Below are 14,467 nucleotides of genomic sequence, written 5' to 3'. Positions count from 1 at the left end.
CATAGAAACCGTACTTTTTTAAAGGGGATTGGAATTCAGTATCTTCATAAAATACTATAAAATCCTCCTTGAACTAGTGAAGTGCATGTGTAGAAGTATGGAAACTATCATAGTTATGTTAAATGATTCAAAGTAAATCTGAATCTTTAGCACTCATGAAAGAAAAGCTCAGTAAAGTATAAAATCCTTAGACTATAGATATGACTACATACATATGTGTATATAGCTACACATATTTAATTCTGTAACACTGGATTTGGAAGCAGAAGATGAGGGGCACCCAGGTGGCTCAGTCAGTTAATCGTCCAATTCTTGATTTCGGCTCAGCTCGGGATCCCAGGGTCTTGGGATTGAGCCCAGAGTCAGGCTCCATGAAGCGCGTGAGTTTAAGATTCTCTCTCTCCCTCTGCCCCTCTCCCTGGCTCGTACCTCTCTCTCTCTCTCTCTAATATAAAAATTAATAAATAAACAGAAGATAAGGTATTAGCTCTGCAACCTTTAGCAAGTTACTTTGGTTTTCTGTACCTCAGTTTTGTCACCTCTTAAGAATGTAACAATAACTAACTCTTTGAGGTTTAAAAACAAAACAAAGAAGACTGAAAACTCTGAGCAAAGTTAGAATATTTTAGAAATATATTATAAATGTGTACATTTATATGTATTTTATATTTATATATTATAAATTTTTACCCTTAGTGTAAAGTTCAGGCTGCCATTTGCTAAGTGCATATATAGTAGTCTATGTTTTCAAATATATAATACGAACATGATTTATTTGAAATATTTTAAACCTATCATAATATTTGAATGATATTATGTATATATATATATATATATTCATTTTTTAAATTCTTCCAATATTCCTTTCTTCTCCATGCAGCAGTGACACAAAAGATGACTGAGCAGATGAACCAGCAGGCAATGAAACTGACCCTTCTGCAAAAGAAGATTGACAATATTTCTTTGGCTGTTAGTGATGTAAGAAACACATACTCCTCCCTAGAAGGGAAAATCAATGAAGATAAAGGCAGAGAATTTCAATCTTTTCTAAAAGGTACAAGTAAAGTCAAATACATTATTCATTGAGTTAAGACAAAAGGTAAATGACTCATTTATCTTTTCTCATATCGCTTTGGAATTTTTTCTTAAGATTGGGTGTGTAAAGTCTCTAAGGCTTATGATTTTGGAATAGGGTATTTGTAAATCAATCTCTGAAATAATTTGAAACATCTAAATTTTTTGTTGCTGTATAGTCAAATCTTTTACTGAATATTTTATCTAATTTATTTTCATTATGTACTGGTTACATCTTAACTTGTAAAATGAACTGTACTTAATTTACTTCCATCATGGTTTCCGGTTCAAGACAAAGATGAGGCTAAGAAATGATTATCAAGGAACTAGATATATGGTTGTCTCAATAATATTGATGAAGATATTGAAGATAAATCAAAAGTACATAATTATCCTAGAAATTATCTAGCTTATGGAGTATAATCAATAAAATATATCCTAAAACATCTCAGATGATGGAAATAATAATTTCTTTATAAATGTGAATTAGTTTTGCCCAAGTTTTGTGCTCTTAAAACAGCATGCTGTGTTCCTTTCTGGAGGCTTTACAGGATAATCCAAATCCTGTTAATTCCAGTTGCCAAAATTCATTTTCTTACAGTTGTAGGACCGAGGTCCTGTTTTCTTGATAGCTATAAACTGAAGCTTGTTTCCAGCTTTTAGACCCCATTACATTTCTTGGCTCTCGGCCTTCTTCCTCTGTCTTCAAAAGCCAGCAAGACTGTTGAGTCCTCATGGCATGTGTCAAACCCACTCTTCTACCTTCCTTTTCCCCTTTGAAGGGCTCAGTGATTTCACTGAACACACCTGGATAATCCAGAATATTCTCACCTCAAGGTCTTAAACCTTAATCATATCTCCCAAGGCCCTTTTGCCAGGTGAGGTAACATATTCATAAGTTCAGGTGTGGACATTTTGAGTGAAACAGCATTATTCTGCCTACCACAGGAATCTATAGATAGTGAATAATTGCTATGGTAGTTTATGCATAGGGCACTATGGGACCATCTGATAGTTTCAACAAATCGAGTCTAAGGGCACCAGTGAAGGCTTCTACAAAAAGAAACTATCTCAACAAATAAGCTATGGATCAGGAGGAATTAATTAGGCAAAGGGGTTTAAGTAATTTGATCACTGGAATGTCTCACTTCTCTGGGTTTATTGTATGTTTCCAAACTTCAAGATTACTGGTCCCTTTCACTTTATTTTATACATAAAAACATCCTCACTGTCCAATCCCATATCACATGTTAGTTTTTCTTTATTTTTCACATGTGGTTTGCAGGCAAAAGAGATAAGGTGGAGGTTTCTGTAACATTTACCAGTATAGCAGCAACCATGATTTTTTTTTAATTATATAAACAATTAGTGCTATCAAGCCCCTGAAAGAAAGACCCCGCCCTACATTTCTGGCATGTCCTCGTTGGCTAAACTTAAACCAATAGCAAGCATGAGAGAGGAATATACTTTCCCTGAAGTGATAAAATGTGAAAGAAAACAAATAGAAACAGTATACAATTGACTATAACCACCATAATGAAATTTGTTTAACAAAATTTGGTTATCATAACCAAAGAGAATTAAAGAATTAGGCCTGTCAACAGCTCTTTGTGAAACTACTAACAAAATTTCTGGCAATGACATGGAAAAAATCATACACTCATAACAACATAAACAGCAAAATTCTCCCCTCAAATATGGAAACAAACGAAAATGAAAATACAACAATCCAAATGCTTTGGGATGCAGCAAAGGCAGTCCTGAGAGGAAACTACATTGCAATCCAGGCCTATCCCAAGAAACAAGAAAAATCCCAACTACAAAATCTAACAGCACACCGAAAGGAAATAGAAGCAGAACAGCAAAGACACCCCAACCCCAGCGGAAGAAGAGAAATAATAAGGATCAGAGCAGAAATAAACAATATAGAATCTAAAAAAACTGTAGAGCAGATCAACAAAACCAAGAGTTGTTTTTTTGAAAAAATAAAAAAAAATTGATAAACCTCTAGCCAGGCTTCTCAAAAAGAAAAGGGAGATGACCCAAATAGATAAAATCATGAATGAAAATGGAATTATTACAACCAATCCCCCAGAGATACAAGCAATTATCAGGAAATACTATGAAAAATTATATGCCAACAAACTGGACAACCTGGAAGAAATGGACAAATCCTAAACACCCACATGCTTCCAAAACTCAATCAGGAGGAAATAAAAAGCTTGAACAGACCCATAACCAGTGAAGAAATTGAATCAGTTGTCAAAAATCTCCCAACAAATAAGAGTCCAGGACCAGATGGCTTCCCAGGGGAGTTCTACCAGACATTTAAAGCAGAGATAGTACCTATCCTTCTCAAGCTATTCCAAGAAATAGAAAGGGAAGGAAAACTTCCAGACTCATTCTATGAAGCCAGTATTACTTTGATTCCTAAACCAGACAGAGACCCAGTAAAAAAAGAGAACTACAGGCCAATATCCCTGATGAATATGGATGCAAAAATTCTCAATAAGATACTACCAAATCGAATTCAACAACATATAAAAAGAATTATTCACCATGATCAAGTGGGATTCATTCCTGGGATGCAGGGCTGGTTCAACATTCACAAATCAATCAACGTGATACATCACATTAATAAAAGAAAGATAAGAACCATATGATCCTGTCAATCAATGCAGAAAAGGCATTTGACAAAATTCAGCAACCTTTCTTAATAAAAACCCTTGAGAAAGTCAGGATAGAAGGAACATACTTAAAGATCATAAAAGCCAATTGTGAAAAGCCCACAGCTAACATCATCCTCAATGAGGAAAAACTGAGAGCTTTTTCCCTGAGATCAGGAACACGACAGCGATGTCCACTCTCACCACTGTTGTTTAACATAGTGTTGGAAGTGCTAGCATCAGCAATCAGACAACAAAAGGAAATCAAAGGCATCAAAATTGACAAAGATGAAGTCAAGCTTTCACTTTTTGCAGATGACATGATACTATACATGGAAAACCTGATAGACTCCACCAAAAGTCTGCTAGAACTGATACATGAATTCAGCAAAGTTGCAGGATACAAAATCAATGTACAGAAATCAGTTGCATTCTTATACACTAACAATGAAGCAACAGAAAGACAAATAAAGAAACTGATCCCATTCACAATTGCACCAAGAAGCATAAAATACCTAGGAATAAATCTAACTATAGAAAGCTTATGAAGGAAATTGAAGAAGATATGAAGAAATGGAAAAACATTCCATGCTCATGGATTGGAAGAATAAATATTGTCAAAATGTCAATACTACCCAAAGCTATCTACACAGTCAATGCAATCGCAATCAAAATCGCACCAGCATTCTTCTCGAAACTAGAACAAGCAATCCTAAAATTCATATGGAACCACAAAAGGCCCCGAATAGCAAAAGGAATTTTGAAGAAGAAGACCAAAGCAGAAGGCATCACAATCCCAGACTTTAGCCTCTACTACAAAGCTGTAATCATCAAGGCAGCATGATATTGGCACAAAAACAGACACATAGACCAATGGAATAGAATAGAAACCCCAGAACTAGACCCACAAATGTATGGCCAACTAATCTTTGACAAAGCAGGAAAGAACATCCAATGGAAAAAAGACAGCCTCTTTAACAAATGGTGCTGGGAGAACTGGACAGCAACATGCAGAAGATTGAAACTAGACCACTCTCTCACACCATTCACAAAAATAAACTCAAAATGGATAAAGAACCTGAATGTGAGACAGGAAACAATCAAAACCCTAGAGGAGAAAGCAGGAAAAGACCTCTCTGACCTCAGTCGTAGCAATTTCTTACTTGACACATCCCCAAAGGCAAGGGAATTAAAAGCAAAAATGAACTACTGGGACCTTATGAAGATAAAAAGCTTCTGCACAGCAAGGGAAACAATGAACAAAACTAAAAGGCAACCAATGGAATGGGAAAAGATATTTGCAAATGACATATTGGACAAAGGACTATTATCCAAAATCTATAAAGAGCTCACCAAACTCCACATCCGAAAAACAAATAACCCAGTGAAGAAATGGGCAGAAAGCATGAATAGACACTTCTCTAAAGAAGACATACAGATGGCCAACAGGCACATGAAAAGATGCTCAGCGTCGCTCCTCATCAGGGAAATACAAATCAAAACCACACTCAGATATCACCTCACGCCAGTCAGAGTGGCCAAAATGAACAAATCAGGAGACTATAGATGCTGGAGAGGATGTGGAGAAACGGGAACCCTCTTGCACTGTTGGTGGGAATGCAAATTGGTGCAGCCACTCTGGAAAACAGTGTGGAGGTTCCTCAAAAAAATTAAAAATAGACCTACCCTATGACCCAGCAATAGCACTGCCAGGAATTTGCTCAAGGGATACAGGAGTACTGATGCATAGGGGCACTTGTACCCCAATGTTTATAGCAGCACTCTCAACAATAGCCAATTTATGGAAAGAGCCTAAATGTCCATCAACTGATGAATGGATAAAGAAATTGTGGTTTATATACACAATGGAGTACTACGTGGCAATGAGAAAGAATGAAATATGGCCCTTTGCAGCAACGTGGATGGAACTGGAGAGTGTGATGCCAAGTGAAATAAGCCATACAGAGAAAGACAGATACCATATGTTTTCACTCTTATGTGGATCCTGAGAAACTTAACAGAAACCCATGGGGGAGGGGAAGGAAAAAAAAAAAAGAGGTTAGAGTGGGAGAGAGCCAAAGCATAAGAGACTCTTAAAGACTGAGAACAAACTGAAGGTTGATGGGGGGTGGGAGGGAGGGGAGTGTGGGTGATGGGTAGTGAGGAGGGCACCTTTTGGGATGAGCACTGGGTGTTGTATGGAAACCAATTTGACAATAAATTTCATATATTGAAAAAAATAAAAATAAATAAAAATTAAAAAAAATAATAATAAAAGGGAAAAAAAATCTCCCCTCAATAGGAGACATTAGTTGTGTACTAAGCACAATTGATTATGAAAACCAGAGAGCTAGTTGTTATTGAATGGTCATTCAGGCAACAGAAACTAAACCCGCCCCAAGGAACTGCACTTGCCTAACAAAACCACATCCTCTTCTCTTGCTTACTCCACATCCAAGGTGAGAAACATGTTCAACATCAAATGCCCCAGTTCCTTAAGAGGTACCTGAATGTTATGAATGGGCTATATATTCACAACCACAGAGGAGCAACCAAGGTGTCTGATATCATATCTATCTGTTAAGTCACCAAACACAATGTCCTCTTTTAAGAGGTAGAAGCACATGAGTCACATGAAACAGAATCTGACATAAATCACTTTGACATATTTCACAAAATCAGTTCTTACACAGATGATTTTTAGCAACAAATTCTTGATATATTAAAGCTCCTTTTCCAGAAACAATAATCTGTTTTTAAGCTAATAGTCTGTTTGATTTCTTTTCAGACACTGCTCTGATTTTGACCTTAATCCAATGTATTTTTCCATTAAAGATTTAAGACATAATAGCTAAAGCACCTCCCAATTTACATTTTCATCATTCACTTTTTTTTCCTAGTTACCTCCATCAAGATTCTGAACTAAACTTTACCTGTTTAGTGTTTTTACCTCTCACTCTTCTTATCCTGACTTTCAGATCACATAGTTTTTGTTGACTGAATTTAAACAGCTGTTTTTACTGCCCACAATTAATTAATTCACTTACACTTCAGTTTTATTTTACCTTTTCAATCTTGAAAAATATTTTAAAGCCAAATGATAAGGTTATAAATTCCAAGAATGTCTGATCCCTAACCTTAAATATTTTATTGTATTTCATCAAACCATCATGAAAACTTAAGGCAATTTTAACTAACAGGAAATGACTAAGTGATATTGTGGGAAGCACAATTAAAAAAAACTTTGCTATTGAGTAGTACCTTACACTCAATGAAGCTAATATATTCTATTTTTAGTGTGAGAAATCTAAGTTTCCAAATTTTATTTTCTGTGTAGCATATAGAATATCCTCAATGTAGATTTTTTGTATATGTAGGCAACTGGTTAAATGCTAAGTAAAATTTAGAAAATAAAAATACTTATTTTTCAATTACATACAAACCGATTTTCAATGACTTATATTTTCTGGTCTCTTAAATGTATTTCAGTTTCTGCTATGTTTAGAAATGTAAAATAACTTTCTGTTCTTCCCCCCCCCCCCCCCCCCGGAAATACAATTCCCTAAAGATCAGTTAGCAATATTGACCTTTAGGGTATAGGATTTCCAGGGAGATATTCATTAATGTAAACAACATTTACAGCTTTATCTTTTTGCCAGATTAATATCAAGATGCTTAAGCAACACATTTGCTATTTGCTATTTGCTATTTGCTATAATTGATCTTTCACATACTTTTTATATAAGTCTCTTATGCATCTCAAATACTTTTTAAAACATGCTGACAAAATAGAGACATGTAGAGACTATATATTTTTATTCTATAATTATCCTTCTTAAATAGGCTTTATGATAGCCATAACATTTCACAATTATGTACACTTCCTGTTCAAAATGCTTTGGAGTATGTTGCCGATATTTTACATTACAGTCATTGCTACATTGTGAATCTGAGTGGAGATACCTTCCATTTATATGTGCTTTGTAGCTATGTACCATAAGTAAACCACAAGCATATGTTTTATTTTTTCCCATTTCCCTGTTTTTGTATGTAACAGGTTTGGTTGGTTGGTTTTTTACATTTTTAAATACTCATTTCCTATTCTGAATAGTTCTGAGTTCTGAGTACTTCAGGACCCTTTTCCTTTTCCTTTTTTTTTTTTTTTAAGACCACTTTGAGATGCCCATAATTCTAATATAGGATAAGTCCATGCTTTCTAATACTGGATATACTAATATGTGTTTTAGTAGTAGCGAGTTTACTCTTATTTTTGTTAAGAATTAATGTCATATTATGACAATTGAGGTATATCTTGAATTCCTATTTTCATGTGATTTTGTTTTGTGATCCCCAAACCCCTCATTATTATATTGTTGTTATAAGCTATCGTTGAATCTTGTGACTGTTACTTGATATTGTTCCTCATTTGGAAATGTCATTAAATTTCTTCTCTGAAGTCAATTTATTAGTTTTTATGAGCTCAAAACACAAGCTCTGAAACCTAATTACTAGAAACCTAATAACATAGTCATGAGATAACACCAGGTATTATTTACTGAGGCAGAAAGCCCAAAGCCATTTATTTTCATACCAGACTAAGCCTGGAGTTAGAATAGTAAGGTACAAGGGCCTATTAATTGAAATCAGTGGCAGTTTCTTCATATCTTTTGCTTATGGTTCTGGTGTGTTCTACACCACAGTTGATTTCTTCCTTCAGTTTTACCAATTAAGAAATTGATCTCCTATGAACGATAGTAACTTTTAAAATTTCATAAGTAAATGTAGCAAAGTACTTTTATTGTTACATGTTTTACATGTTATTAGGGTTTAGTCCCAAACTTTATATCTGTTTAGAGATATCTAAAGTTTATATAATTAAAATCATGTATCATTTATTGTTTTGTTTTTTTTTTTTATATTTCTTTCTCTAGGTCTAAAATCCAAAAGCATTAGTGATCTGGTAAAGAATATAGTAAGAGAACAATTTAAAGTTTTTCAAAATGAAATGCAAGAGACTGTGGCACAGCTCTTCAAGACTGTATCCAGCCTATCAGAGGACCTTGAAAACACCAGACAAATAATTCGGCAAGTTAATGAATCCGTGGTTTCAATAGCAGTCCAGCAAAAGTCTGTTTTAATGCAAGAAAATAGGCCCACTTTAACTGATATACTAGATCTAAAGAATCACATTGTGAATATAAGACAAGAAATGACTTTTACATGTGAAAAGCCTATTAAAGAATTAGAAGCAAAGCAAATTCACTTAGAAGGTGCTTTAGAACAGGAACACTCAAGGAGTGTTCTGTATTACGAATCCCTCAACAAGACTCTTTCTAAAATGAGGGAAGTACACGAGCAGCTTTTATCAACTGAACAAGTATCAGATCAGAAGGGTGTTCCAGCTGCTGAATCACTTAGCAATAATGTCACTGAGTACATGTCTGCTCTACATGAGAATATGAAGAAGCAGGGTTTGATGATGCTGCAAATGTTTGATGATTTGCACATCCACGACAGCAAGATTAACAATCTCACTATGGCTTTGGAGATGGAGAAAGAATCTGTCAGAAGTGAATGTGAAGACATGTTATCCAAATGCAGAAATGATTTTAAATTTCAAATTAAGGACACAGAAGAGAATTTACAAGTTTTAAACCAAACATTGGCTGAGGTTCTCTTTCCCATGGACAATAAGGTGGATAAAATGAATGAGCAGCTAAATGATTTGACTTACGATATGGAGATCCTTCAACCTTTGCTTGAGCGGGGAGCACCATTTAGAGAGACAATGACATATGAGCAACCAAAAGAAGCAGTAGCTACAAGGAAAAAAGTGGAAAATCTGATTATTGCTGTCAACACCCTAAATATTCTTATCAAAGAACTTTCAAAAAAACACAACTTACTTAGGAATGAAGTGCAGAGCCGTAGTGATGCCTTAGACAGACGTATCAATGAATATGCCCTGGAAATGGAAGATGGCCTAAATAAGACAATGACTATTATAAACAATGCCATTGATTTCATTCAAGATAACTACATGCTAAAAGAGACTTTAAGTACCATAAAGTATGATCCTGAGATCCATCACAAATGCACCCAAAATATGGAAACTATTTTGACATTTATTCCTCAATTCCAACATTTGAATGATTCTATTCAGATGTTGGTCAATGACAGTCAGAGATACAGCTTTGTTTTGCAAGTTGCCAAGGTCCTTGCAGATAGTAATAAAGATGAGAAACTAAGTCAGTCCAACTTTCAAAAGATTTATCAAATGTTCAATGAAACCACTTCCCAAGTGATAAAATACCAGCAAAATATGAGTCATTTAGAGGAGAAAATACTCTCAGCCACAAAGATTTCCCAAAATTTTGAAACTAGGTTGCAAGGAATTGAGTCTAAAGTGACCAAGACACTCATACCTTATTATGTTTCACTAAAAAAAGGCAATATGGCTACAAATGAGAGAGACCAAGCTATTCAACTGCAGGTACTAAGTTCCAGATTTAAGGCACTGGAAGCAAAATCCATTCACCTTTCAATTAATTTCTCTTTACTTAACAAAACTCTGCATGAAGTTTTAATGATGTGTCATAATGCTTCTACAAGTATATCAGAACTGAATGCTACCATACCTAAGTGGATAGAAGGTTCCCTGCCAGATATTCAACTTCTTCAGAAAGGTCTGACGGACTTTGTGGAATCAGTAATTGAAATCAAAACTCGACTTGCCATATCCAATTTAACTTGGTATGTGAATCAAACATTGTCTGGTAGTCTTGCAAATATTGTCAAGTCTCAGAAGCAAATAAAACTATTGCCGAAGAAACCCAATTCACTTAAAAAACCAACAGGGAATCTTACCACTGTCCTGATAGGCCGGACCCAAAGAAACACAGACAACGTTCTAGTTCCTGGTAAGCTATTGCTGAAAAAATAAGTTTTAATTTCTTTCAATTTAAAGGGTACTTAGTAGATCTGTGTGGTTTATCAAGTCCATAAAATATAAAAGGCTCTTTCTTGAACTTGGGTAAATAGTTAAGTAATTCAAAGATCACTGATGTACCATTTGAATGAGATTCCATCCGATGTAAATTAAGCATCAAAACAAAACAAGTGCTTATAATGCAGATATTTGTCTACATGTTTCTTAACTTTTTTTTTCTTTTCTTTTTGTTAATGTTTATTTATTTTTTTTTTTTAATTTTTTTTTTAACGTTTATTTATTTTTGAGACAGAGAGAGACAGAGCATGAATGGAGGAGGGGCAGAGAGAGGGAGACACAGAATCTGAAACAGGCTCCAGGCTCTGAGCCATAAGCCCAGAGCCCGACGCGGGGCTCGAACTCACGGACCGCGAGATTGTGACCTGAGCTGAAGTCGGACGCTTAACCGACTGAGCCACCCAGGCGCCCCGTTAATGTTTATTTATTTTTGAGAGAGAGAGAGAGAGAGAGAGAGACAGAGCACTAGCATGGGAGGAGCAGAGAGAGAGGGAGAAACAGAATTTGAAGCAGGGTCCAGGTTCTGAGCTGTCAGCACCGAGCCCAACATGGGGCTTGAATTCACGAACCATGATATCATGACCTGAGCTGAAGTCAGACGCTTAACTGACTGAGCCATCCAGGTCCCCTCTTAACTTCTTTTCTTTTTAAATTTTTTTTAACGTTTATTTATTTTTGAGACAGAGAGAGACAGAGCATGAATGGGGGAGAGGCAGAGAGAGAGGGAGACACAGAATCGGAAGCAGGCTCCAGGCTCTGAGCCAACAGCCCAGAGTCCGATGCGGGGCTCGAACTCACGGACTGTGAGATCGTGACCTGAGCTGAAGTCGGACGCTCAACCGACTGAGCCACCCAGGCGCCCCTCTTAACTTCTTTTCTGACAAGACCTCTATAACACAATCAAATTTTCCCCTGTAGGACATTTTTACTTGCATATGTAATTAAGAAACCTATTAGATAATGAGCTCCTGGATGAATGTGACCATACTAAGTCTTATTCATTTTGGCATCATCTGACAAAATGTCTGGTATGCAATAGCAACTCAGTAAATATCTGTTCAATGACTGTCTGATTGAATGACTGCATAAGTGAGCAGGAATTCAGTTGGGTAGATCACAGAAAGCCATGAATGCTAAGCTAAGCATCTTAGTTCATTTAGGCTGCTATAACAAAATACCACAGACTGGGTAGCTTTCAAATAACAAGAAATGTATTTCTCACAGTTTCGGAGGCTGGAAGGCCAAGATCAGGGTGTCAGCCTGATCATATTCTGATGAGGGCCCTCTTCCTGACTCACAGCTGGGGATTTCTTGCTGTGTTCTTACATGGTGAAAGTTATGAGAGATCTCTCTGCAGTCTCTTTTAAAAGAATTCTAGGGGTGTCTGGGTGGTTCAGTTGGTTGTGCATCCGATTTCAGCTCAGGTCATGATCTCACCGCTTGTCAGTTTGAGCCCCGCGTCAGGCTCTGTGCTGACAGCTCAGAGCCTGGAGCCTCCTTCTGATTCTGTGTCTCTCTCTCTCTCTGCCTCTCCCCCCCGCTCATGCTCTGTCTCTCTCTGTCTCAAAACTAAAGATAAACATTAAAAAATTAAAAAAAAAAAAAAAAAAAAAGAATGCTAATCCTGTTCATGAGAGCTCCACCTCCCAAAGTCTCCACCTTCTAGTACCATCAACTTTGGGATTGAGAATGTCAACATATAAATTTTGGGTAGACACATTCAGATCACAACACTAAGGCATTTAGACACGATTTTGTAAAAAGTGGTCTTTGAAAATCTGGAGCAGTGGGTTGGGTGTGGTAAGAACTGTATCTCAGAAGCATGAAGGTAGCAGTAGTATACAACATGTCTCCAAAGCATGAAACTAGAGATGCCAGTTAGGACAGTGTTAGAACAATAAGAGCCAGATCTAAGAAAGAGGTGGTGGAAACAGAGGGCACAGATGTGAGACATGTTGCAAAAATAAAATTAGTAGACAGCAGAAGAGTGGAAAAATTGATGATCCAAGGCAGCAACAAATCATGACTCGAGTCCTAGTGGTCTCAGTAAGTTTCTCTGTAACCTTACCCAAGTTCACCTGTCTGGGTCTCTGTTTCTTCTTTTTAAGTGATGGGATTGCATTAGGTGTTTTGTTGAGCTCACTGGTAGAAATATTTGCATAATGCATTATTGTGAAAAAGGTGAGCTGTTCACGGCCTGGATGCGTGGCACTTGGGGAGGGAGAAACCTAGAATATTCTGAGGTTTTGAATTTGGGAAATGAGAGGGTAGCAATATCATTAATAAAAGTTGTAAACACCCAAAGAGAAGCATAAATTTGGGAAGAAGGCAGAATTCAATGCAGTGCATATAAACTACTTAATAGTCTCTCTGAGAGAAGTGTTTTATGAATATGTTTGGCACATAAATAATATTAAATAATCTTTCCACAGTGAAAAGAATAGCTACTGATTCTCACTAAAAGAAATGCCAGTGTGCCTCTCACATGAGTCTGCTGTTAAATTATACGCCCAGTTGGATGAATTTTTTTATTTTATAGCTTTCTAATTATGAGTTATCATTATTCTAATATCATATGACTTCATATTTAATCTCTGGATGTTTTGATAATATTAAATATCACAGAATAATACAAAGTCGAATTGTTTCTTGACTACCTAAATTATTGTATTTTACTTATGACTTCCTTCCAATTAGTCTGACCCAGGCAGACTAACCTGGTCATGTGCAATCATAGAATAAACGATTCAGACTTACATGTTTCCAAGGCAGAAGTAGTAGTATTTCATTACAAGATATTCTTATAATAATTATTTTAAATTTTTTTTAATGTTTATTTATTTTTGAGACAGAGACAGAGAATGAACAGGGGAGGGTCAGAGAGAGAGGGAGACACAGAATCTGAAGCAGGCTCCAGGCTCTGAGCCGTTAGCACAAAACCCGATGCGGGGCTCGAACCCACAGACCATGACATCATGAACTGAGCCGAAGTTGGACGCCCAACCGACTGAGCCACCCAGGCGCCCCTATAATAATTATTTTAAAAAAATAATCAGTTGTTCTTTTTTGCATTTTATTTCCATCTTCTGTCTTCCTGTGAACATTGCAAATGGGTTTCAGTTAAGCTCTATAGTACATGTGATCACACAGCAGGCAAACCATATCATTTTTTTTTCTTAAACCAAAAAATACCTGGATCCGTATAGTAAGTATAAAATTTTAATAGCTTCAAAATTAGTTGAGGTAAAATGTTTAATAGAACTTAAGAACTTATAAACTTTTATAGTATAAAGAATGCATGTTAGGAGTTTAGGAAAATTATATTTAGATATTTATATAGCAGCTGACTCAGTATTGGGCTTAATGGGCTAATAATTAACTTAGTTCTGATCCTCTTTTTTCCAATGATGCCTTGATAAAGTTGCTTCCTGTTCTTTTATTTACTGGAAATAAAAAAATTTATAGGCTTATCTACCAAAATTAATAATTAATTAAAAGTTATTTATTTTATTTCAGTAAAGATAGCCAATAACAATGTCAGGGCAATAAAGATATATTGGCCTAATTTCGTGAACTGAGTAGATAGATATTCACTTTATGTAGGACCAGCAGCATAACGCGTAGGATCCTTTTAGTGGATGTGTAGATATGCAAGCTCATTAAGCTGGCTTCTTTGGGCCATAAAACCAATGGCATTCACTGAACGGCTGAGCAGGTGAAG

At 36.0% G+C, this 14,467-nt stretch overlaps 1 protein-coding gene across 1 annotated transcript in view; it reads left to right on the top strand.

The window, feature by feature from the left end:
- Window positions 1-14,467, top strand: part of MMRN1 (multimerin 1) — a 65,918-nt gene that overhangs the window by 34,515 nt on the left and 16,936 nt on the right. Inside the window, exons 5-6 of the mRNA XM_043572186.1 lie at window positions 881-1,054; window positions 8,672-10,660. Of these exons, the coding sequence (XP_043428121.1) occupies window positions 881-1,054; window positions 8,672-10,660 (2,163 nt within the window). The remainder of the gene's footprint in view (window positions 1-880; window positions 1,055-8,671; window positions 10,661-14,467) is intronic.

This window comes from Prionailurus bengalensis, chromosome B1 (assembly GCF_016509475.1).
Source record: "Prionailurus bengalensis isolate Pbe53 chromosome B1, Fcat_Pben_1.1_paternal_pri, whole genome shotgun sequence".
Classification (NCBI taxonomy): Eukaryota; Metazoa; Chordata; class Mammalia; order Carnivora; family Felidae; genus Prionailurus; species Prionailurus bengalensis.
This window is presented reverse-complemented; position numbering and strand designations above follow the sequence as displayed.